The sequence below is a fragment of the Ambystoma mexicanum genome, chromosome 11 (genome assembly GCF_040938575.1).
Source record: "Ambystoma mexicanum isolate Mex_15411 chromosome 11, UKY_AmexF1_1, whole genome shotgun sequence".
NCBI lineage: Eukaryota > Metazoa > Chordata > Amphibia > Caudata > Ambystomatidae > Ambystoma > Ambystoma mexicanum.
The window spans coordinates 7283300-7303121 of NC_090934.1; the positions used below are offsets into that span (position 1 = coordinate 7283300).

Genomic DNA, 19822 nt, shown 5'->3' on the forward strand with positions numbered 1-19822 from the left:
ATCCGCAAAGACAAGTTGGTTTTAAGAACACACCCTAGGTTTTCACCTAAGTTAATTTCCAAGTTCCATGTCAATCAGGCCATTGAACTACCAGCTTTCTTTCAAAACCCAACAAGCTCAGCTGAGAAGGAACTCCATACACTGGATGTAGGAGCGCAGTCTTTACTATGTAGACAAGACCAGACCGATAAGGAAAACAGACCAACTGTTTGTCTCCATGGCCTCAGGCAGGGTAGGAGACCGCATTTCCAAAAACACTGTCTCCAGATGGATAGTCGGATGCATACAGCTCTGCTACTCTCTATCAAGCAAGACACTACCTTTCACACCACAAGGGGTACAGGAGCTACTCTGGCTTTTATTGCAAACGTCCCGCTGGACGCCATTTGCAAAGCAGCTACATGGAGCTCAGTACACACTTTTACTCAGCACTACTGCATTGACACTCATTCCAAAGCAGATACATAGGAGGGACAAGCGGTGCTAAAACATCTGTTTGCCGACGCTCCTTCTCACGACCCACCACCTTCTCATAACACTGCTCGCTAATCTATGCATAGCATGTAATCTAAGCAGATTCCACAAGTCTCAGAAAGGATACATTACTTACTGTAATCGTATTTCTTTTTTTTGGTAAATTTCTTTTTATTCGGTTTTGACAAGGCCATACTGTAAATGAGTTAAACGTTATGAGGGAGAAACCCTCCAACAATAACGTTAACAATGCAAACTCTTGTTCCCCTTCCCCCTTCCCTCCACATTACAAGCAAGTGTTCTTTTTTTAGGCGGTTACGAGGTGAGGCCGTATACTCTGGTAAGTCTGAGGCAGAGTGGGATGTAGCAATATAGTCTTTTTCCCCTCAGGGTGTCGAGCGCTCCGCTTTCACTTTTCACCTTTTACAACGTCCGGCCGGGTTGGCATCCCCCGTGAACTCACCTATCACCCCCGCCCCCTTGCCTTGCTGGAACAGGTTATGAAACTGCAGCCATTCAGCTTCCCCTTAGGAGCTACCACTGTAGATTGCTACCAATATTTTCTCCATGAGATAGGTCTTTAGCGGTGGCAGACCACTCTTGCACCGTGAGGAGATGTTCCCTCTTCCAATGTCTAGCCCTGCAGGCTCTTGCAGCTAAGAGGAGGAAGTGCACTAGTGGTGAGGGAACACTCCATCTGTCATCAGATCGTTCAAGCCCGAAGAGTACAAACAAACCAATGGTTGTTTGCACCTTACATTTAATACTATTTTCATTTAGTGGCTGACCACGCCTGTATGTGATTATATTTGCATGACTAAAGCTATCTCAGTGCTATAGTGCTTAGATAAGTCTTGCCTAATTGTTAAGCGCTTGAGGGATGCAGGAAGGCGCTAGCCAAAGCGCTAGCTCCTCCCCAGCACATTGTGTACAGGTAGATGTGAGGGCAAGTGTAGGTTTTGGACACAGACCGACAGTTGCGTTGTACTACCTGACACAGACTATAGTTTAGTTTATTTCTTATATAGCGTAACACACCCAGCACACCCGTAGTCCTTAGTGCGCTGACAAACCAAAAGATGAATAATACAGAAAAACATGACATAGAAGAAGTTATAACATAATCAGTCAATGAAAAGCAGCAAGTAAGGAAAAAAATACAAACTGCTTCATAAGAGATCAATTCTTAGCTTGGTATGTGAGGACATGTTCTGCAAGTTTGTGTTTTTGTTCAGAAACAAGGACAAGTTACTTAATCCACATCCAATAACAATGCTGTCTGTATTATCTAGGGAGCACCCGTTATCAATCTGTATCCTCTGAAGGACTCTTCGATCTTGGGTTCTAACACAGATACAGCCCACTCGTAGATTAAGCCAGGCTAGGATTTTGTTTTTAAGCGCCTCCCTGGACTCGTATTCCCTGGGTTTGTCAACCTTGGTAGGAATGTTCTAGGATCCATGGTGAAGCTCCTTTAAAATAGGGTCAGCCATTCTTGTCATACAGGACTTTTTTAAGTCAATATCCTTTAAAGGTGGAGAATGAGATAAGGTAACAGATTTGGTGGGTATAGAGATACCGCCAGGAGGAGTTTCACCAACAGACTGGACTACAAGTTCCTGAGGATTCGTTCCTTTATAAGGAGACTCTTCCGAGCTTGTTTGGCATCCTTGATGAACCCCATTCTGGGTGTAGTGGGTTTGGCAGGACTTATTTTCTCCAGTGGGCTCAAATTTACAGGATTTATCAATGCATGGCAGGTGTACCATAGGAATTCTGAAGGCCATAGAAACAACCCACCAAGCATGAAATTCTTGAACACTTAAACATGCATCAAGATCCCGTAGAATATGCTCCTTAAAAAGCAACCAATTTCCTGAAGTATTTAGGTCGCCATTCACCTGTGCAGGACCTTCAGAGGTAATTTCCACTGTCCCTGTTTTTCCCAGCAGGGATGGAGTTATTGGTACCGGCACAGGCGCATAACTTGCAGAACTATCAGTTCCCTTAGCATCTGAAAAGTCACTGATGACCCTCACATGGGAAGGTGTCACCATGTTCATTTGCTGCATGTATGTAGAGCAAGAAAGCCCAGCTGAATCAGCATCTCCTTTGGCATCATCTCCCTTAATAGCGTTGTTGAAGTCTTTGTCTTCTTTTAGCATTTAGTGCCATTACTTCAGACAGCCGGCTACCGCTCCCACAAAGGGGCGGCGATGCAAGCTGTAAGGAGGGTTTCACCCTGCCCAAAGAAACAGGGGGGGTTAAGATGAGGCAATGTGCCAGGTGCCTCCCCAGTTAGCAGATCCGCATCATTGACTAAATTAGTCCCAGAACTTTGCCTTGTGACTGGCATTGTTCTAAAAAATTATTAGATGTGGACAAGAGGGAGCACCGTATTGCTGTAACTATAGGAGCAACAGAGGTTGCCAGGAATACAGCGAGCCACTGAAAACAATCACAGTAAGCCCAACAAAAACACAGCGCTGGCTCCCACAGACATAAAGGGCTACAAATGGTTTCCAGAGGGCTCCAACACCTTCCTGCCCTTGATAGCTGTCATCCGAGGAGCGAATAAGTAGCGACAACGGCAATCTCCCCTTGTTCTATGCGCTCTGTTCGCTGCGCCTCCAGCCATATGAACTAGAGAAAAGGACCTTACAATACATCAAAGGTCACAAACGGCCAGCAAGCATCAAGCCGCACCACCTAGAACGCCCGCCTCCGACGCTCTACGCGGTCATAGTCCCGCGAGGAGCTGGAATGAGAGGCCAACTAACCATCCTTAGTTTTCTTCTGGTAGGGCAATCCCACCTTAGTGTAGGGCAAGTTAGGCCTTACTCCACCCTGCATTTTGAGATAAATAAAACTTTGAAGATAAAACTTGACTCTGTTGTCTGTGTCTGCTTCGTGATCCCTTCACAGGTGAAAGTAAGCAGTGGTAGGGATTGAATGCTGGAGAAGGAAGAGGCATCTGATGTGAAGGAGGAGGAGAGTATGAACTGTAGGTCAGACAAAGAGGGAATGGCAGAAGCTTTAAATCTCCTTTTAGTAATAGGTGAAGCAAGTGGCGAGGAAAGGTCAGAGGGTGGAAAGAAGATGGTGGTGGAAGCAATTGAGTGATCAGATATGAATGGTGCAACCATAGTATTGGTGGGTGAAAGAGAGGTGGAGAGTAATAGGAGATCCAAAGAGTTACCCCCTGTGTGGGTAGGTAGGTAGGTTATGGATAGAGAGGAGAGAGTGGTCACTAAGAAAAGACTGAATTTTAGATTTCTGAGAAATGGTTGGGGAGGGATGGTTAAAGTCACCTAAAAGAACGAGGTGATGTTTAGTGGAAAGAGAATGAAGAAGTTGCCCGATTTCATCAAAGGATGGTCCAGTGGGACCAGGAGGGCGATAGATGGAGATGATGTGAACCGAGTGAGGCAGCGCAATAGTAGAGATGGTTGTTAGGCAAGATTGTATGCAGTACCCTTTAGGTGCACTAGAACAACCCTGACCTCCTGGCAATAGGAACCCAACCTTTGGTATAAGTCTGTACTACACAGGTTGGTAACGTGATGAGCAGCCAGGCTTATCTCAAGAGGGGTCAATGTGAGCTGTAGGGGAGTTACACAGAGATTAACAGTGCCAAGTATTCAAATAAACTCTTACACACAAGGTTTATTGATTACACAATTATTAATTTATTTAACAGTCAGTTTGAATAAGCCTTCTTCAGAAGGGGCAATATAATAGCAACGGACAAATACACTCCAAAATACACAATCTTAGTTTCTCTAAATCAGCAAGTTCCCATTGGGGACGGCACACAGACACTTCCTACACCCTCAGGGGACTTCAATAGTTAGGACACTGTGGGCATTAATATATCACTGTTGCATTTAGGGCAATATTCGGGAGTATGTTAAAGAAAAGGGTTAGTAGAATAAAACAAGAGATCTCACAAATATTCTGAAGCAGGTAAGTACTTTTGGTAACCCCCAATGCAAAGTAAGTTAACCCCTTCCCGCAAGGAAGACAAAACGCACAGAGGGAAGAAGACTCATTCAGGGAGCCAGTCCAGGCCAAAGTCAATTGGGCAAATGTCTAGGTGAGCTGAAGCAATTCTTTCAGGTACGTAAAAGTCCTGCACAGTGGTTTAGAGGTCTTTGTAAAAAAAGAAGAAATCAAAGTAGGGCCACAAGCTGATTAGGCTTGTGAGGTAAAGAAGCTGTTAGCAAGAGAACAAGTGAGGTTACACAACACTGTACAGTACCTTTGGTTAGAAGAAATGGTTCCAGCTGGCTTCTGTTCCTGTGCAGCTCTGCAGATCCCGTGTTCTTTGGCTTCAGTCATGGGGACAAGAGGGAGGACATCTGTAGGATGTCTGGAGGACTCCTGCAACGTGACGGTTGGCGACAGAAAACGACAAACTTCTATTAAGTGCCACTTTACGGTTTCAGCTCCTTGCGCCTCAGCAAATGGCACCACTGCGGTCTCTTGGCTGTTGAGATGGGTTTTCCTTGCATCTGGGGTCCAGCACTCTGTTGAGGTGGCTCAGGCTCGGTCAGTCCTGCTTCCTTGGAGTCCGCAGGATCTTCCTGGAGCTCTTGGTCAACTTAAAAGCAACACACACAATCTGCTGTACCTCTCCCTGGCTTTTCGGTTCTAGCAGCAACTGCAGTGGAAATACAACCAGCTTCGAGAGGATGTGCTGACGTGCTTACTTTGGAGTTGCAGCGCTTCTCTAGTCGAGATTAATTCGGAGATTCAGCACAGCAGCTGGGCTTCACTGGGCAGACCAACGGTCCAGGAGTTGCAGCAGGCATCTCTTCCAAGTTCTTCAGATTCCTTCGTCCAGTGGTCGACTCTGCCTTCCAAGCCAAAAAGCCTCACCTTTTATGCAGGTTTCACCCATTCATTCCAGCCTAGCTGCCAGGCAAACAGCAAGGTGGCTGTCCTTGCCGGACAGCCAGCCGGCCAATCGCCTTTGGTTGCATTCCTGTAGCCAAGGGGATTAAGCACAGGGAGTTTCACTTCCTGCCCCCGCCAGACATACTGGAGCCAGAGGTGGGCTTCACTCGTGAATCCCGCCAAAGACAAAACGAACAAAGGGACCTAACCTGGTTTGGCGCGCAGAGTAAAACTCAAGAAGGTCCTTTCCACAAAGAAATGGGGAAAAAAGAAGACGGGCCATTTTGACAAAAAGCACACCACGGTAGTTGAAAGTAAACCACTGCCACCAGCCAGTCATCGAGGAAAGGGTAACATAAAAATGTTACATGAGAAGCTAGACAAAGGGGATACTAAGTAATCCTTCCAGTACCCTGTTGTAAGATAGTGTGTGCTGGGTCTAGAAAGTTACAATGTGAGTAAAGTAAATTTCACTTCACTGCTCTGGGAAACAGTAGTTTATCCCAGAGAAGGTATTTAAACCTTTGGGAAATCTGAAAGACTTCCCTGTGCCCCTGCACTGAAGATGCTGTGTGACCCAATGTAAAAAGATGATGCCTATGGAGTTTGTCAGACTCCAAAACCAAAAGAAACACAGTGCTCAAGTCATAGCAAAATTACACGAGAGAGTGGGGAAAAATGGTCTCACTCTCTCCAGGTTAAAAATTCAAGTCCTCAAAATGCAGCAAAGGTGCTGGGGGGGTCTCTAAGGTAGAGGGAATTGGCACATTCCTCGGAATTCTCCCTAACAATGGTGATTTCAAAAGAGGTAGGAGAGGATGTGGCATTGGAGATTTGTGAGGCGTTGAGGCAGGAAGAGAGTAGGTATCGAACGCCTCCACTTCTGCCAGTCGGTCGAAGAGAGTGAATGAAGGATATTTTGGAGTCGTGTAGGGCCGCCAGAGTAGCAGTGTTTGCTGGAGAAATCCAGGTTTCAATAATGGCAACAAGGTCTAGGGGAGAAGAGCTGGAGTGAAAGTAGTTGGTGATAAAGGAAGTTATGTTGCATACAGACTCAGCATTCCAGAGTGCAATGTGCAGTCGGTGAGGTCTCGGAGGAAGAGAGGCGAGGTGGATAGATGTTAGAGGAGATTTGGTTAGCTCGTCGGCTTTGTTTGTTGGAAGGTGGTGGAGGAGCAATGGAGTAGTGGGATTTTCATGTTGCAAGTTTTATTATAGGGTGTGGAAAGGAGGACATCGTAGCGTTATTGGAGAAAGCATAGGGAGGATTTAGATGGAAGCACAGCAGGAGTGAATGCAATATAGGTGAGTAGCACAGTATGCAGAGACAGTACAGTAATTGGAAAGCTTCGGGTACTCGCAGGAGCAACGGGGAGAAAGTCAAAGAGACTGGTCAATAGTTAGTCTCCACCCTTCATTGTTCCGCCCTCCACTGGAATGCCTCTTGCTGGACGCCCCTAGGAAGTTCAAAAGGGATGCCATGCTCTTGTCACCTGATCGCCTAGTACATCAGTGGTTGGTCTCTTTGATTTAAAGACTTGTAAAGCTTCTGAAAGTGAGCATCCAGTCGATGTAAACCTCTGTGAGCAAAGCGCAGGTGGAAATTGACTGAAGTGTAGAGCTGATGAACCATTGCAGCAGATTTGCCCGAGAGACTGTTAGTAGGTGAACACCTGACTTCTGGATATACCGACATCGCTTTGCTGTACTTCCTGTGATAGGCGCTGGACTGCCTCTCCTGAGAAGGAAAGGTGTTCTCTGTTTTAAACTCTGTTTGTGGGCATTGACTGTTATATTTTCTGGACATGATCAAAGCAATTGCTCTTTGAGTGGTGCCAGACTCTGATTTTATTTTTCACTTTTCGGTAGGAGTGTAGGGCCACCAGATCCCGCCTGTGGAATCCTTTCTGTTATAAACCCTGATGCAGCTGTAAAAGAAAGCGTTTGTGTGCCCGCATCTGCCCCGCAGGCAGCTTTTGTTCATAGCTCTTTGGGTGCTCAGCATGTTTTCTGAACACTTGCACTCTTTCTCCAGGGGTCCGAGATTATATCCACATTGTGGACTTGGCGAAAGGTCACATCGCTGCGCTGAAGAAGTTGGAGGAAAACTGTGGCTGCAAAGTGAGTTGTGAGGATGGGTTTGGTTTTTGGTGTTCATCTCGGTTCTTAAATATTCAATCGCTACAACCCTCCTTTGCAGGACCATCTAATGCCCGCCACTCCCTGCAGCGTCCTGGCACCCACGCTGATCTCACATTCAATGCTTCTCTTGTTACAGATCTATAACCTCGGCACTGGCACGGGATACTCTGTGCTGCAGATGGTGAAGGCGATGGAGAAGGCCTCGGGGAAAGAGGTAAAGATGTGAATGTGCTTTGAATACGCACTTAATACAGATCACACTTAGGTCTAGATGGGTGCTTTGCTGCCACCATCAGCCTGGGGGAAAGGGGAAGGGTTCCACCTTAGTGCTGCCCACATCTCCCCGGCCTTCTATTTCATGGTGTCCCTGCGGCCCCACAGCACTCGCCCATGTGACTTCTTGTAACTGCACTCTTCCGCACAGGGCTCCTACTCATGACTCTGGGTCTTTCATCATTTATGTTCCTTTCCTGTTTACATGACTGGGCCTAGCATCCTTTGTGCACTGTCCATGTCATATGACTGGGGTCAGTGTCCTTTGTGTGATGGTTGTATCCGTGCGATGGCTCCAACATCATTGGCACACTCCTCCTATTCACTTGCCCTGCCACATCCTTCTGTTGCAACTTCTATATTCATATCTCCCGAGGTCATGGCTACCCTCCCGCACACTGTCGCAGCTCCAGATGGTCTAGTTTATCTCTTGACCTGTGAAACGGTTTGTTATTTCAGATCCGGTATAAAATTGCTCCAAGGAGAGAAGGGGACATTGCATCTTGCTTCGCCGACCCAACTCTGGCTGCGACTGAGCTGGGCTGGAAAGCTGAGTTTGGATTGGACAGGATGTGTAAGTATGAACTGCCCATCCTGTGAAAAACCTTTGTCTGCATCATGTGATAAGCTGAGGGAGATGCTGGGGGCCAGTCAACACCCCACGTTCCACATGGTGGGCCCCTGAGGCGATCTACAGGCAATTCCACTGGGGTTATCCAATTGCCAACCCACCCCCTCCCCCTTCATATATCCAGTATCTTGAATACGAAGAAACCAATTGTGGCCTAAGAAATGAGTTTGGTATCCCAAGAGGAGAAACTTGACGAATGCAGTGGCTTCTGCTTGCGGGCCTGTGCAGTCTGCATGACAGTGGTACTGAGGGCCGGTTGCACAAGCATGACTCGCAAGCCTCTCGCAGAACTCCACCCATGGCAAACAGGAGGCGCCGCTTTTGGTTGTCCAGCGAAGTCCCAGAACCATAGCACAGGAGATGGAGGGCACTGCATGCCACATCAAACCAGTCATGTAGTCAGTCGGCTGAGTGGACAGCGCCGGCTGATTCCAAGATGGGGGTTGGCCATTACCTAGACCCAGTAATGGAGTCCTCTGCTGCACAATCTAACTCATGTGGAGATCTTTAAGTTAAAACAGCGCAGATCACTTACCAAGCCTGTTCCCATCAGGTACATGGCTCCTGTGCATTCCACTCACTGGGACAGTCGCCTGCCCTGCAGGGAAATTAAAGGAGAGCTAGTAAGACAGGCGCTGTGGGAGTTGGGAGACAAGTTGTGAACACAGAGGTGAACCAGAGGGGAGGGAGAGGGCGGGATTGGTGTGGAAGAAGAGAGAGTGAGGGGATTGGAGAAGGAGTGAAAAGAGAATGGCATTGAGACAGGTGGAGGAGTACATGGGGAGGGAGGCGAAGGAACATGGGGAGAAGGAAAGGTACCTCAAAGGGGCTAAGAGGGCGCAAGTGGGGATAGAGACCGGGAGGAGGAGGCCAAAGAAGAGGAAGTAGAGAAGTGATGCCAACCGCCCGAGGAAGCGGAGCACCCAAGGAGAGTGGCCTACGAGGACCTGAGGCGGAGACCATCAAAAGACCAAGAAGTGAAAGACAGCTGGTGATGGGAAGGTGGAGAGGGGTAAGGATAGAGTGAGTGGAAGAAAAAGCTCAAAGTAACACTGAGGAGGGGCCACAACGGAGACGAGGGAGAACAGAACAAGTGCGAAGACAGCGATCCAGACAAAAGGAGCACCAGAAAGTGGATGCTCTGGGCCAGGAAGGTGCCCCTATATTGCTGGACTGTGGTGGGCTCGAGGCCTAGAGTTCAGCCAGCGACCAGAGCCTGAAAGGAAACCCCAACCATCCTTCCTCCCACCCCTCCTTGCGATCAGGAGTAGAGGTTTCTTTACTGCTGCTGTGCCTCATCCCCCGTCATACAACATAAGCACGTGGTGGCTGCCTTACAGTTCACATGACCCCTCTGCCAGCCTAGAAAGAAGTATTCCGGACATTCTAAAATGACAGCAACTGGCTGATGGCTTGCAAGGACCCAAAACCATTTGGTGCCATTTCTGGTCTTATTTTGTCCAGCAATCTTTTTTGGACAAAATAAAATTAGTTTAGGATTGGAAGGTGGTCTAGAATAGTCTGCTGGTTCTCTGGCCAGCACAGTCTCTCAAAGGGCAAGAAACTACCCTGCCCCATCAGGCACCTGTGTGTGCCCAGCCTCTCCCCCCCCCACCCCTCCGGCGTGTGCCCTGTCCCATCCTTGTCGAAGTGAGGGGAAGGGAACAGGACATAGAAGGGTGAAACGGGATAAACTGCTGTTATGGAGATTTTTACACAACCCTCTGTTGTCCTCAATTTTGTGAGGTATGAAGGCTAACATAGAGGTACATTTCCCAACAGTCGCCACAAAAGAATACGCCACACTTGTATACTAAAAAATACATGGAATGTAACAGGTCACACATACAATATTTCTGATGGGCAGAATAGGATGCGAGGCGGAAGCGGCTGCTACTTGAACCGTGCGGTGTAGCGTACATTGTGCAGTGCGGCTTGACTCATCCTGGACTTAAGGTCCTCTTATAACCTAAGCCTGAGACAGGAGCCAGAGCGAAGCAAACCTGCAAGAGGCGCATGTGGGCCAGGACTCAATGACACGGCGACCCGGAGTTGTGGTGCTGAGGTTTCGACCCTAGTGAATAGCTCCCTAAATGAATGCCATAGTGATGAAGTGGGCGTGAAAAGCTCGGCACAGGTGGGCAGGGCAGGGCAGACGGTGAGTGCAAACTACACCTGGCTGTTTTTTTAGGGTGCCTTGCTAGTGGGACACCTTACTTTGCTGTCGCTAGTGGCAATGGTGTGCAGCTCCTGCAGCGCCAGTGGGAAAACGTGTTTTTGCCTTAGTGCAGTAGGCTACAGAGTCCCCGTGAATTAGAGCTATCAGAGCTGCCGTTAGAGAAGGCGGGAGAGAGTGCTTTTAGTCCTGGGGACTGTGGAGGCTTCCTGTTGAGGCGGCAGGGGCTAAGATTGTACATTGCCCTGGTGACGGTATTTACCAGTAGTGAGCTGCAGCCACACGAGATCCAACAAGAGGAACTGAGTTGTTGCCTCCGGGTGGAAGCATTGAGCACTTTGACCCATTACCTCTCTGAGACTTGTTAAGAAAAGCCACGGGCATAAGTGACACACAAGGGTGTGTAAGAAGTAGTGCTGGCCTTTGAACCGCCAGATTTTAATGAAGTCCTATTGGAAAATACGGGTAGAAGTTCCATCCCTGTGTCTTTTGAGAAGCAGAGAAGGCTGTTTTTTGGGCTGGATTAGCCTTCTAAATTCCCCATATCTGGGAACGTCTGTGGGCTGCAGAATGCCTGGAAAGGCTTGTGCAAAACCCAACTGATATAATTTGAGACATAAACCTCCATACAGTAAGAACAAGGGCCTGATTGCTAAAAATACAGCAAAGTGCAGTGGAAGCACCTTCTGCATCGGGAATACATGAACCGGCCACTAGCTTGCCTAACGGGACCATTACGGCTTTCTTTCCACCGCTGGAAAATGAAGCAGAACAAAACTGGGGGAGGGGGGGAAGGGGGTTTGGGGGTTGGAGAGGTTGGCTCATCCAGACCTGAAAACAATATGGAGGAGGAGAATACCTTTACCTTGCCACCAATAGACCACTCCCTACTTAAGCTATGTGATTCGCTTCAAGAGCTCATTGGTGGTTATAATTGGTTATTTATAACGTGCTTAATACCTAGAGGTTTCTAAGAGCGTACCCGGGGATTGAACCTGTGCTTCCAGTGCGAGCGCGTTGCCCCTGAGCAATCCTCCTGAGAGGTTCAGAAATAGCAGTATGTTCAAAAGCGACAGGGGCTCACATTAATTTGGTTGGAACAGCTTAGGCAAATCATTGTGAAGGCCCAAAAGTTGTAGTGGAAGCATTTCAACTCTCAGCATCTCCTAATATGTACGTGGAAAATTCGATCAATCGTTCTAGAACTAGTACGGACAAGGAAACAAGGAGTGGTGAATTCCAGGCATCATTAGCCTCCAGACAGTTTGCAATGAAATCCTATTGAAACTTTGCGGTAAGATCTTGGAGAGTGTTATGGAAGAAAGGTCCCCTGTGGGAGGGGGGGAACAAATGAAAGAGGAGGTAGACGTTGCAATGAATGCAATTTTGTCAATCAGAGACCAGGAAGGCGATATGGTTCATCAAGTAACGAACAGTATTGCCAAGGAGGCAAATGCGAGTGCATCATTCGCCCCTATATTGTCCACAAGGCTTTCTGGGGCCTGGGTCCAAAATTCCTTCAACTATCCCTCCGTAAATACCTCCCCTCTCGAGCCCTTCGTTCATCTACTTCCAACTCACTCAGAGTCAATCATTTTTCAAAGAAACAAGCTGGGGGTAGATCTGTCTTCGGCTGGGGCCTCCCTTTGGAACAGCCTTCCTGCCACCATAAAATTTGAGACCATCTCTGGTTCCGGAAGCACCTTAAGACCTTCCTCTTCGCTTCTGCCTTTGCCCTCTTCTCTCCTGCTGATCTGTTTTCTATCTCTCTGGCACCGTGCACCTGGCCACCCCCTGTCCTTCGGGCCCAGGTACCGGCCCATCCTGCCACCCTCCTGCCCTGCTCCGGCCCACTTTTTGCACCAGGGTCTGTATCTGTACCCATACAGCTCCCACCCACTTTTCTTCTAAACTTATCAAATTTACAGTATCCGCTTAACCTAGCACTTGCCACTTGCTGGCTGCACCACCACTGTGTATCCCCTTTATTTATTTCACATATTATTTATTCTGTTCTCTCCTCTGTTCCGCACTTTCCACTTCTCCTCCCTTCCATGCACATTCCCTCTTTTCCCTTTCCCATGTACTTGTGCGTTTTTAGTGTCACTGGGCCTAATAAGATCGCTATTTTGCTCTCCCCTGTTCCCCCTCCCTTTGTCTGGTCGTGCGATATAAATAAAATATATCCCATCTTATCAGAGTCCTCGGGTATCTACTTAACGAGAAAACAAAGGAGGCTAATTAAGATGCAACAAGAGCACAGAAAGAGGCAACTGGAAAAAACGACAAAGGAACAGGTGGTGTGTTGCGAGGACACTACAGAGGCAGTTGGTAGAAAACCCTCCAAAAGGGCCAGGAATAAAGGCAAATAGGGAACGCTGTGCCAGAAATGATTAGCCTGGACTATTAACGAACTGGCTGATCCATGCAAAGGTAGACGACGTGAAAACGGTGGAAGGAAGCCAAAGGGGACAAAATGAGACCTTGTCAACTGACACATTGGCAAACGATAACCTGCTCGAGCTCACTTTGGGCTCTGAAATGATGCACGTGGCTGGGTACACAGTGAATTACGTATAGTGAGTGATAGGAAGGCGGTTGCTGATCAAAAAGAAAAACTGTCGGGGCAGCACCACCACTGTCGAGAGTGTTCACTATAAAATGTACTGCACAAAAAGACCCGAATAAATAGATCTGACCGATTGAAATGACTCCGAATGACACCACCATTATGAGCACTGGAATCGTCTGCTTTTGGGTTTGTGGAACCTCTCAAATGTACCAACAAGAGTGTAACTCGTAACCACTGTGCAGTTGTTGAAACGTCAAAAATGATAAATATCGCAGTGCAAAATTATGTGAATTCGGAATATGAATTGGATGTAACGGAGGTTTCTATTATAAGTGAAGATGCAAGAAGAAAGGGGTACCTTAGCAATTGTGCAGAGGCGGGGGGGCAAAGCCAGTGATGTAACGCAGAACGGCATTCAGCGAATTTTGAAATCACTACTTGAAACTCTCACCTCTAAAGGTGAACCACAGAAGTGAAATGTGAGTCTGTTATCATGGAATACTCGCGGCATCTCTCGCCTTCTTGACAAATTAGGATCTCTGGGCACATTACGAAAATAGGATATTTTCATCCTTCAGGAATGTTGGTTAACAACGCGATTATATGTAGACGGTTATCAGGTCTACCAGAAATCTGCTAGGATAGGGGTGAGAGGTAGAGCAAGTAGGAGCTAAGTTATAGGCATTCAAAGCCATCTATAGGTCTGTGACTGTAACATCATGGATGTAGAGTCGGATGCTGTGAGTGATAATTCAATACCCCGGTATTGTGCTTGTGATTTGGTATGAAAGGGAGATGTTGTATTGTATGTCTTGTGCTGTCACTGGCCTGGAGTGTTTGCTATCAGAATGTTGATGTATGCATGCAGGTCAGGAGAATGTTGAGTGGATCTGTGAGTGAATGTTCGAAGCGTGTCAGTTGGGGGCCTGAGCTGGGTTGATGGGATGGCCGGTGGGTCTCTGCTCCTTTGTATGTAATGTTATTACCCATCCCTATCCAGTCCTGTGCGTCACTGTAAATACCTCCAGAGTAACTGGTCTATGTACATGCTGTACATCTGTGTATGAAAGCTACCACCTGGACAATACAATGGCTACACAGCTGGTCTGTGGCCGAGTGCTGAGCCACCTGAATGACAACAGTGTGCGTTCACAGCACAAGGGCCCGTTAGTGGTGGTGAACATCTGACCCGCCTGGGGGGCCCCGAACGGAATCTATATTTGAATACATTGATAAGCTACTAACTGATAGAAAAACCTATATATAGTAATGGCCTTGTCATAATTGGTGGTGACTTGAATGCTTGATGTGTTAGCCACAAGGGCTGTAATGAAACGGAAAATGTGAACACAAACTGCACAATGGCAGACGGTACAGCTAATTATCAGGGAAGACTCTGGGGAGATTATTTAGGTACTTGGGAATTTGTGATGCTGAATGTTAGAGTGAAAGGCGGCTGTCCAGGCCAGTACACATGGCATGCAAACAGGAAAAGAGCTACCCGTGACAACCTTTTTGTGAATCAGAATCTGTTGTCACTGGTAAAAAGTTTGAAAATATCTAATAACAATTATAGTGATCATAGCACACTGAATGTGGTACCACAAAACAAGATGAGTTTGCAATCTTAATACAAATAGCAGGGGGAACAGAGTAAGTTGTTCAGATGGTAATTTAAGGAAAGTACATAAATATCTTATGAACCCCAGGTCGATTAACTTAGACCATTTTTGTAGTCTGTCAGTGGATGAATTGGAGCGATGAGTGAAGGCAATACAAAAAGGCACTTGCACGAGTTCAGATAAAGATGTTCCAAATGCCAAGAGGGAAATGTGTAAAAATATCAGTGCCATAAGATCAATCCTCGAGGTAAGGCAATCTAAAGACAAGTATCAGAGGTGGACGAGAAGGTGGCATTTATCGCACAAGAAAGCTCAGTGGCAACAGCTGATGCGAGGAACTACAAGAAAATGTGGAATTTATTAAATAAAAAAAGCATGAATGAAGCTAGTTTAGTAGTAAACCCCATTAGCTCTACCCAGTGGAATGAGCACTTAATGAAGAAGTTTGTGAACCCGGTAGAATATAAGGAGCCGTCGGAATATGAACACACAGGTTTTAATATTGTAACTGAAAAGGATGATATTGAGAGAAAGATGTAAAAATTAAAACATTCCAGAGCCCCTGGTCAAAACGGTCTCGCCAACGCGGTATTAAAGAAATATCCTGAGCATTGGGCCTCTATCCTAGTGCTATTTTTTAACAAGGTGTCAGCAAATGGCATGATACCGGCCTCTGGGAGAAAAGCATTGCACAACCCGATTTTTAAAATTGTAATTGTAACAGATCCAGCGAACTATAGATTACTTTCACTACTCGATGTCACCGGTAAACTGTTTGCCAACTTTGTGTAAGATGAGTACCAAAAATGGGTGGACTCTAATCAGATTGTGGATTGTTTTCAAACAGTTTTCAGAGGTAAATCACAATCTAAGGTTAATGGATAAACTCGTAACCTGGGCTAGGAAAAAGGTAGTCCTGGCTTGTACACTACTCTGATAGATTTCCATGCAGCATTCGTCACTGTAGACCGGAGGAAACTCTGGGACAAAATGGAATTATGGGGTTGCCCAGGGCCGATACTGAATGCAGTTGGGTGTCTGCATGCGAATACAAGTGTCAGGGTTGGACTGGATTGTAATTGGCTATTGTCCAACTTACCCTCCACACTGAATCTGTTGGTTGTCTTCATGACTATCCATCTGGCTTTAGAGCATCCAGCGACACGTAAACTGCTCTTCGGAACACCTGTGAAGACCTGCTCTCAAATCTTGACTCTAACTCTCCCTCTGTCCTCATTCTTCTTGACCTCTCTTCTGCTTTCGATACGGTAAACCACACCATCCTGATCACCCGGCTTTGATACCCTGGGTATCACAGATCCGGCCCTGGCGTGGCTCGCCTCCTTTGTTTCTGATCGCCCCACCCAGGTGGAACTATCTCTCCTCTTTCACTCTCTCGACTTGTGGTGTCCCCTAGAATGATACTTGTCCCCCTGGTTCTACAATATGTACATGGCCCCGTGGCCCAGAGCATCTCTATCTTTACCTCTAACTTTCATTGTTATGCGAATGACTCGCACCTCTTTCAGGCTACACTGAGCCTCCTCCTCTTCGCTCATCCCCAACTGTCTATCCGCAATTCAGTCTTGGTGTACTGCTAACGTTCTCTGCCTGAACGCCAGTAAGACCCCTTCTCTTGCTTTCCCACTGGCCAGCCCCCCTGGCCCTGCGCCCTCATCTACCAATGAGGCAAAAAAATCTTTGAGTCATCTTCGACTCCACTCCAAAAAGTCCCACTACCAACTGCACCTCCTCGGAGGTATTCTACCTCTTCTCACTTTCCCCCAGAGCCTCACCACCTCGAGAGCCCTGGTTCTCTCTTGGCTGGACTGTTGCAACAGCCTCTTTCTCAACCTTTCTACTTCTACCCTCTGTCCTCTTCAACTCATCAAGCACAGAACCATGAGACTTATCCTTGGGCTCAAGTCTAGGGACCGCATCTCTCAGGTGCTGAAATACCTCCACTGACTCTCCGTGGCTGCAGAGATCAAGTTCAAGACCCTCTGCATAGTCCACAAGGCTTTCTGAGGCCAGGACCCGCACATTCTACAACGCTCTCTTCCTAAATACTCTCCCTCTAGAGTCCTCCACTCATCCTCCTCCAACTCTCTGCGTGTGAGCTGCTTTCATGATCTTTATCCTCTGCAGGTGCCTCCCTCTGGGACAGCCTCCCTGCCTCTCTCCGTCTTGGACCGGAGCAGCTTAAGTTCCGGAAACTCCTCAAGACTTTCCTCTTCTCTACCTCCTTCTTCTCTCTCCCTCTACCCTGCTAATCTCCGTTCTTTTCCCCATCCTCATTCTCCTCCCTAACTCTGCTCAGTTTTGATGACTGGTTGCCTGGTTCACCTCCAGAGCCTTACAGGTGCCAGGCCCACTGGCCAGTCTTTGCTCTTTCCTCCAGGTCACTGCACTAGGCTCAGCACTACTGCACTTTCTGCCTACGCTCTCAGTGAGGCAGCTTCTCTGCACTTAACCCAGGGCCCTGTTGGACTGGACGCATTTGTTGCCCCCCTCTTCCTTGCACCTCTCTGTACTCCATGCATTAACTAAATGTACTAGGACTAGTAAGTTTGTCTGTTCTGTCCAGACCCCGCACCTTTTTTCTGTCCCCCCTCACTAGCTTGGTCGAAACTGTAACACAAATGCACTTGCACTAGGAGAAATGCCGTCGGGTCCAGTATGCTAGTTTTTCCGTTAGATCGTTCGGAAACTTGAAGGCCTAAGAACGATCACTGTATTCTATTCCCACCTTGAAGTGCTTTGAAGCACTCCACCTGTGTATAAGTGCTGTATAAATAAACAATAACAGAACATTGTAGGGGTTCCACCACAGGTTCAATCGCTATAAATAAGGGAGTGAAAACGGTGTGTGTTGGCACGACTATTCAGCATCTATCTGTCTGACCTGCCTAGAAAACCTAGCGAAATTAATAACTGTTCCCCAAACTCTTAACCACTAAAGGTTGCTCTCCTATGTACGCAGACAACGTAGTGGTCTTTGTTCGGGGCGTGTCTAAATATGTGCAAGAAAATAACCTAGTGGCCAGTTTGGGGAAGACCAAGATGGTGCACTTTAGTTCAAAGGAATTGACTAACGTGGAATGCGTTGTAGGTGCACAAATATATGGGCCTGGTATTGAACGTCAAAGGTAACGGTACAGAAACAATAGTAGAAAAAGGAGGAAGGCATTCATCCTAACGTCCCTCATTTACAAATTTGTGTTGGAAACATCTGGTTTTAGCCTAGTGGGTATCCTAACATTATACAAATAGTGCTTCTGTACGGTAATGATCTACGGCTTGGAGACACTGTTGATGTGGGAACTTGCGTTGCTTAAAGCAATAGAGGGTACATTTTGGCATAGGATGTTGGGGATGGATCCGAGTGTGCCAGTTGAACTAATCCGATTTGGCATTGGGATAGATGTCCTTACCTGCAATGGCACTTAAATAAAGAGGTCTATCATATATTGGAGCAATGAGCACATCCAAATGCCCTTTACTTAAATTATTGGGTCAATCATATGCCAAGGATGGGACTGATGGCTACTCACTACTGCTACGTGAGACCTTTGAACAGATGGATTGGTGCCCTGATTGGGAACTAGGTTATTTAGAACTAAAGAAGCAACTTGTTCAGAAGGTGGAAAAATGGTATTGGGCCAATAGCCATGATCATATGGCCACGTTGAAGCTTTATAGACCTGTAGCCGAGGTGTTCCACAAACCACAGAATTATTTGCTTCTTTGCCCCAATCCTAACCTCCGTAGATTCATACTGCATATGCGTACAAATGGACTCCCAGTTCTAATGGTCGAAAGTCCAGAATTGGGAATCCTTGCGTCGGATAGAACGTGACGGATTTATAAAGTTAGCACAAGTTGTTCTTCGGATTCAACTCTGCCTTCCAAGCCAAAAAACCTCGCCTTTTATGCAGGTTTCTCCCTTTCATTGCGGCCTAGCTGTCAATCGCACAGCAGTGGGGCGGTCTTTGCCGGACAGCCAGCCAATGACCTGTGGGTGCATTCCTGTAACCAAGGGGATTAAGCACAGGGAGCTTCGGGCACCTCCCTCACTTCCTGCCCCTGCCAGACACGCTGGAACCAGAGGCGGGCTGCACTTGTGAATCCCGCCAAAGACAAAAACGAACAAAGGGACCAAACGTGGTTTGGCGCACAGAGTAAATCTCAAGAAGGACCTTTCCAGCAAGAAATGGTGAAAAAAGACGACCGGGCCATTTTGACAAAATGGGCACCCATGGGTGCTTTACGAAGGCTGCAATTGCAGCCCATGGTAAAATCACACAATGGTAGTGAAAAGTAAACCACTGCCACGAGCCATAAATTCTGGAAAGAGTAACATAAAAATGTTACATGAGAAACTAGACACAGGAGATACTGAATAACCCCTTCAGCACCCGATGGTAGGATAGGGTGCGCTGGGTCTAGAAAGTTACAAAAGGTAAGTAAAGTCAATTTCACTTCACTGCTCTTGGAAACGGTAGTTTATCCAATAGAAGATATTTAAACCGTTAGGGATAATTCTCAGAAATGTGCTAATTCCCTCTACCTTAGAGACCCCCAGCAACTTTGCTGGATTTTGAGGACTTGATTTTTTTTAACCTGGAGAGAGAGATACCCTTTTCCCCACTCTCTCATGTGTTTTAATGTGATGTTGTACTCTGGTTCTTTTGGTTGTGTCTGACAAACTTTCATGTTGGGTTCCTATTGCCAGGAGGTCAGGGTTGTTGTAGTGCACCTAAAGGGTACTGCTCCAAATCTTGCCTAACACTAGGTCAGAACACTTATTATTATAACACCCAATACTCACAGGACCCTGGCTCGTATAAAGACCCAGAGGACCAAGGGGACACAGGAAAATTGGATCAATATTGTGATGATGAAGACGATGGTGTACACATCATCCAATCCCCCAGACCACACCGACCCACCGGCGGGTGACTCCCCTGTAGACCGCCAACTGCAATATAGTGGTCTGCTCCTAAAGGCTGCAGAGCGCTTCAAAATATATA

The 19822-nt window shown here is 47.0% G+C and overlaps 1 protein-coding gene across 1 annotated transcript in view; it reads left to right on the forward strand.

Moving 5' to 3' along the window:
• GALE (UDP-galactose-4-epimerase) overlaps nucleotides 1-19822 on the forward strand; it is a 164484-nt gene that overhangs the window by 132684 nt on the left and 11978 nt on the right. The window contains exons 8-10 of the mRNA XM_069622385.1: nucleotides 7409-7494; nucleotides 7652-7729; nucleotides 8248-8362. Coding sequence (XP_069478486.1) covers nucleotides 7409-7494; nucleotides 7652-7729; nucleotides 8248-8362 — 279 coding nt within the window. The remainder of the gene's footprint in view (nucleotides 1-7408; nucleotides 7495-7651; nucleotides 7730-8247; nucleotides 8363-19822) is intronic.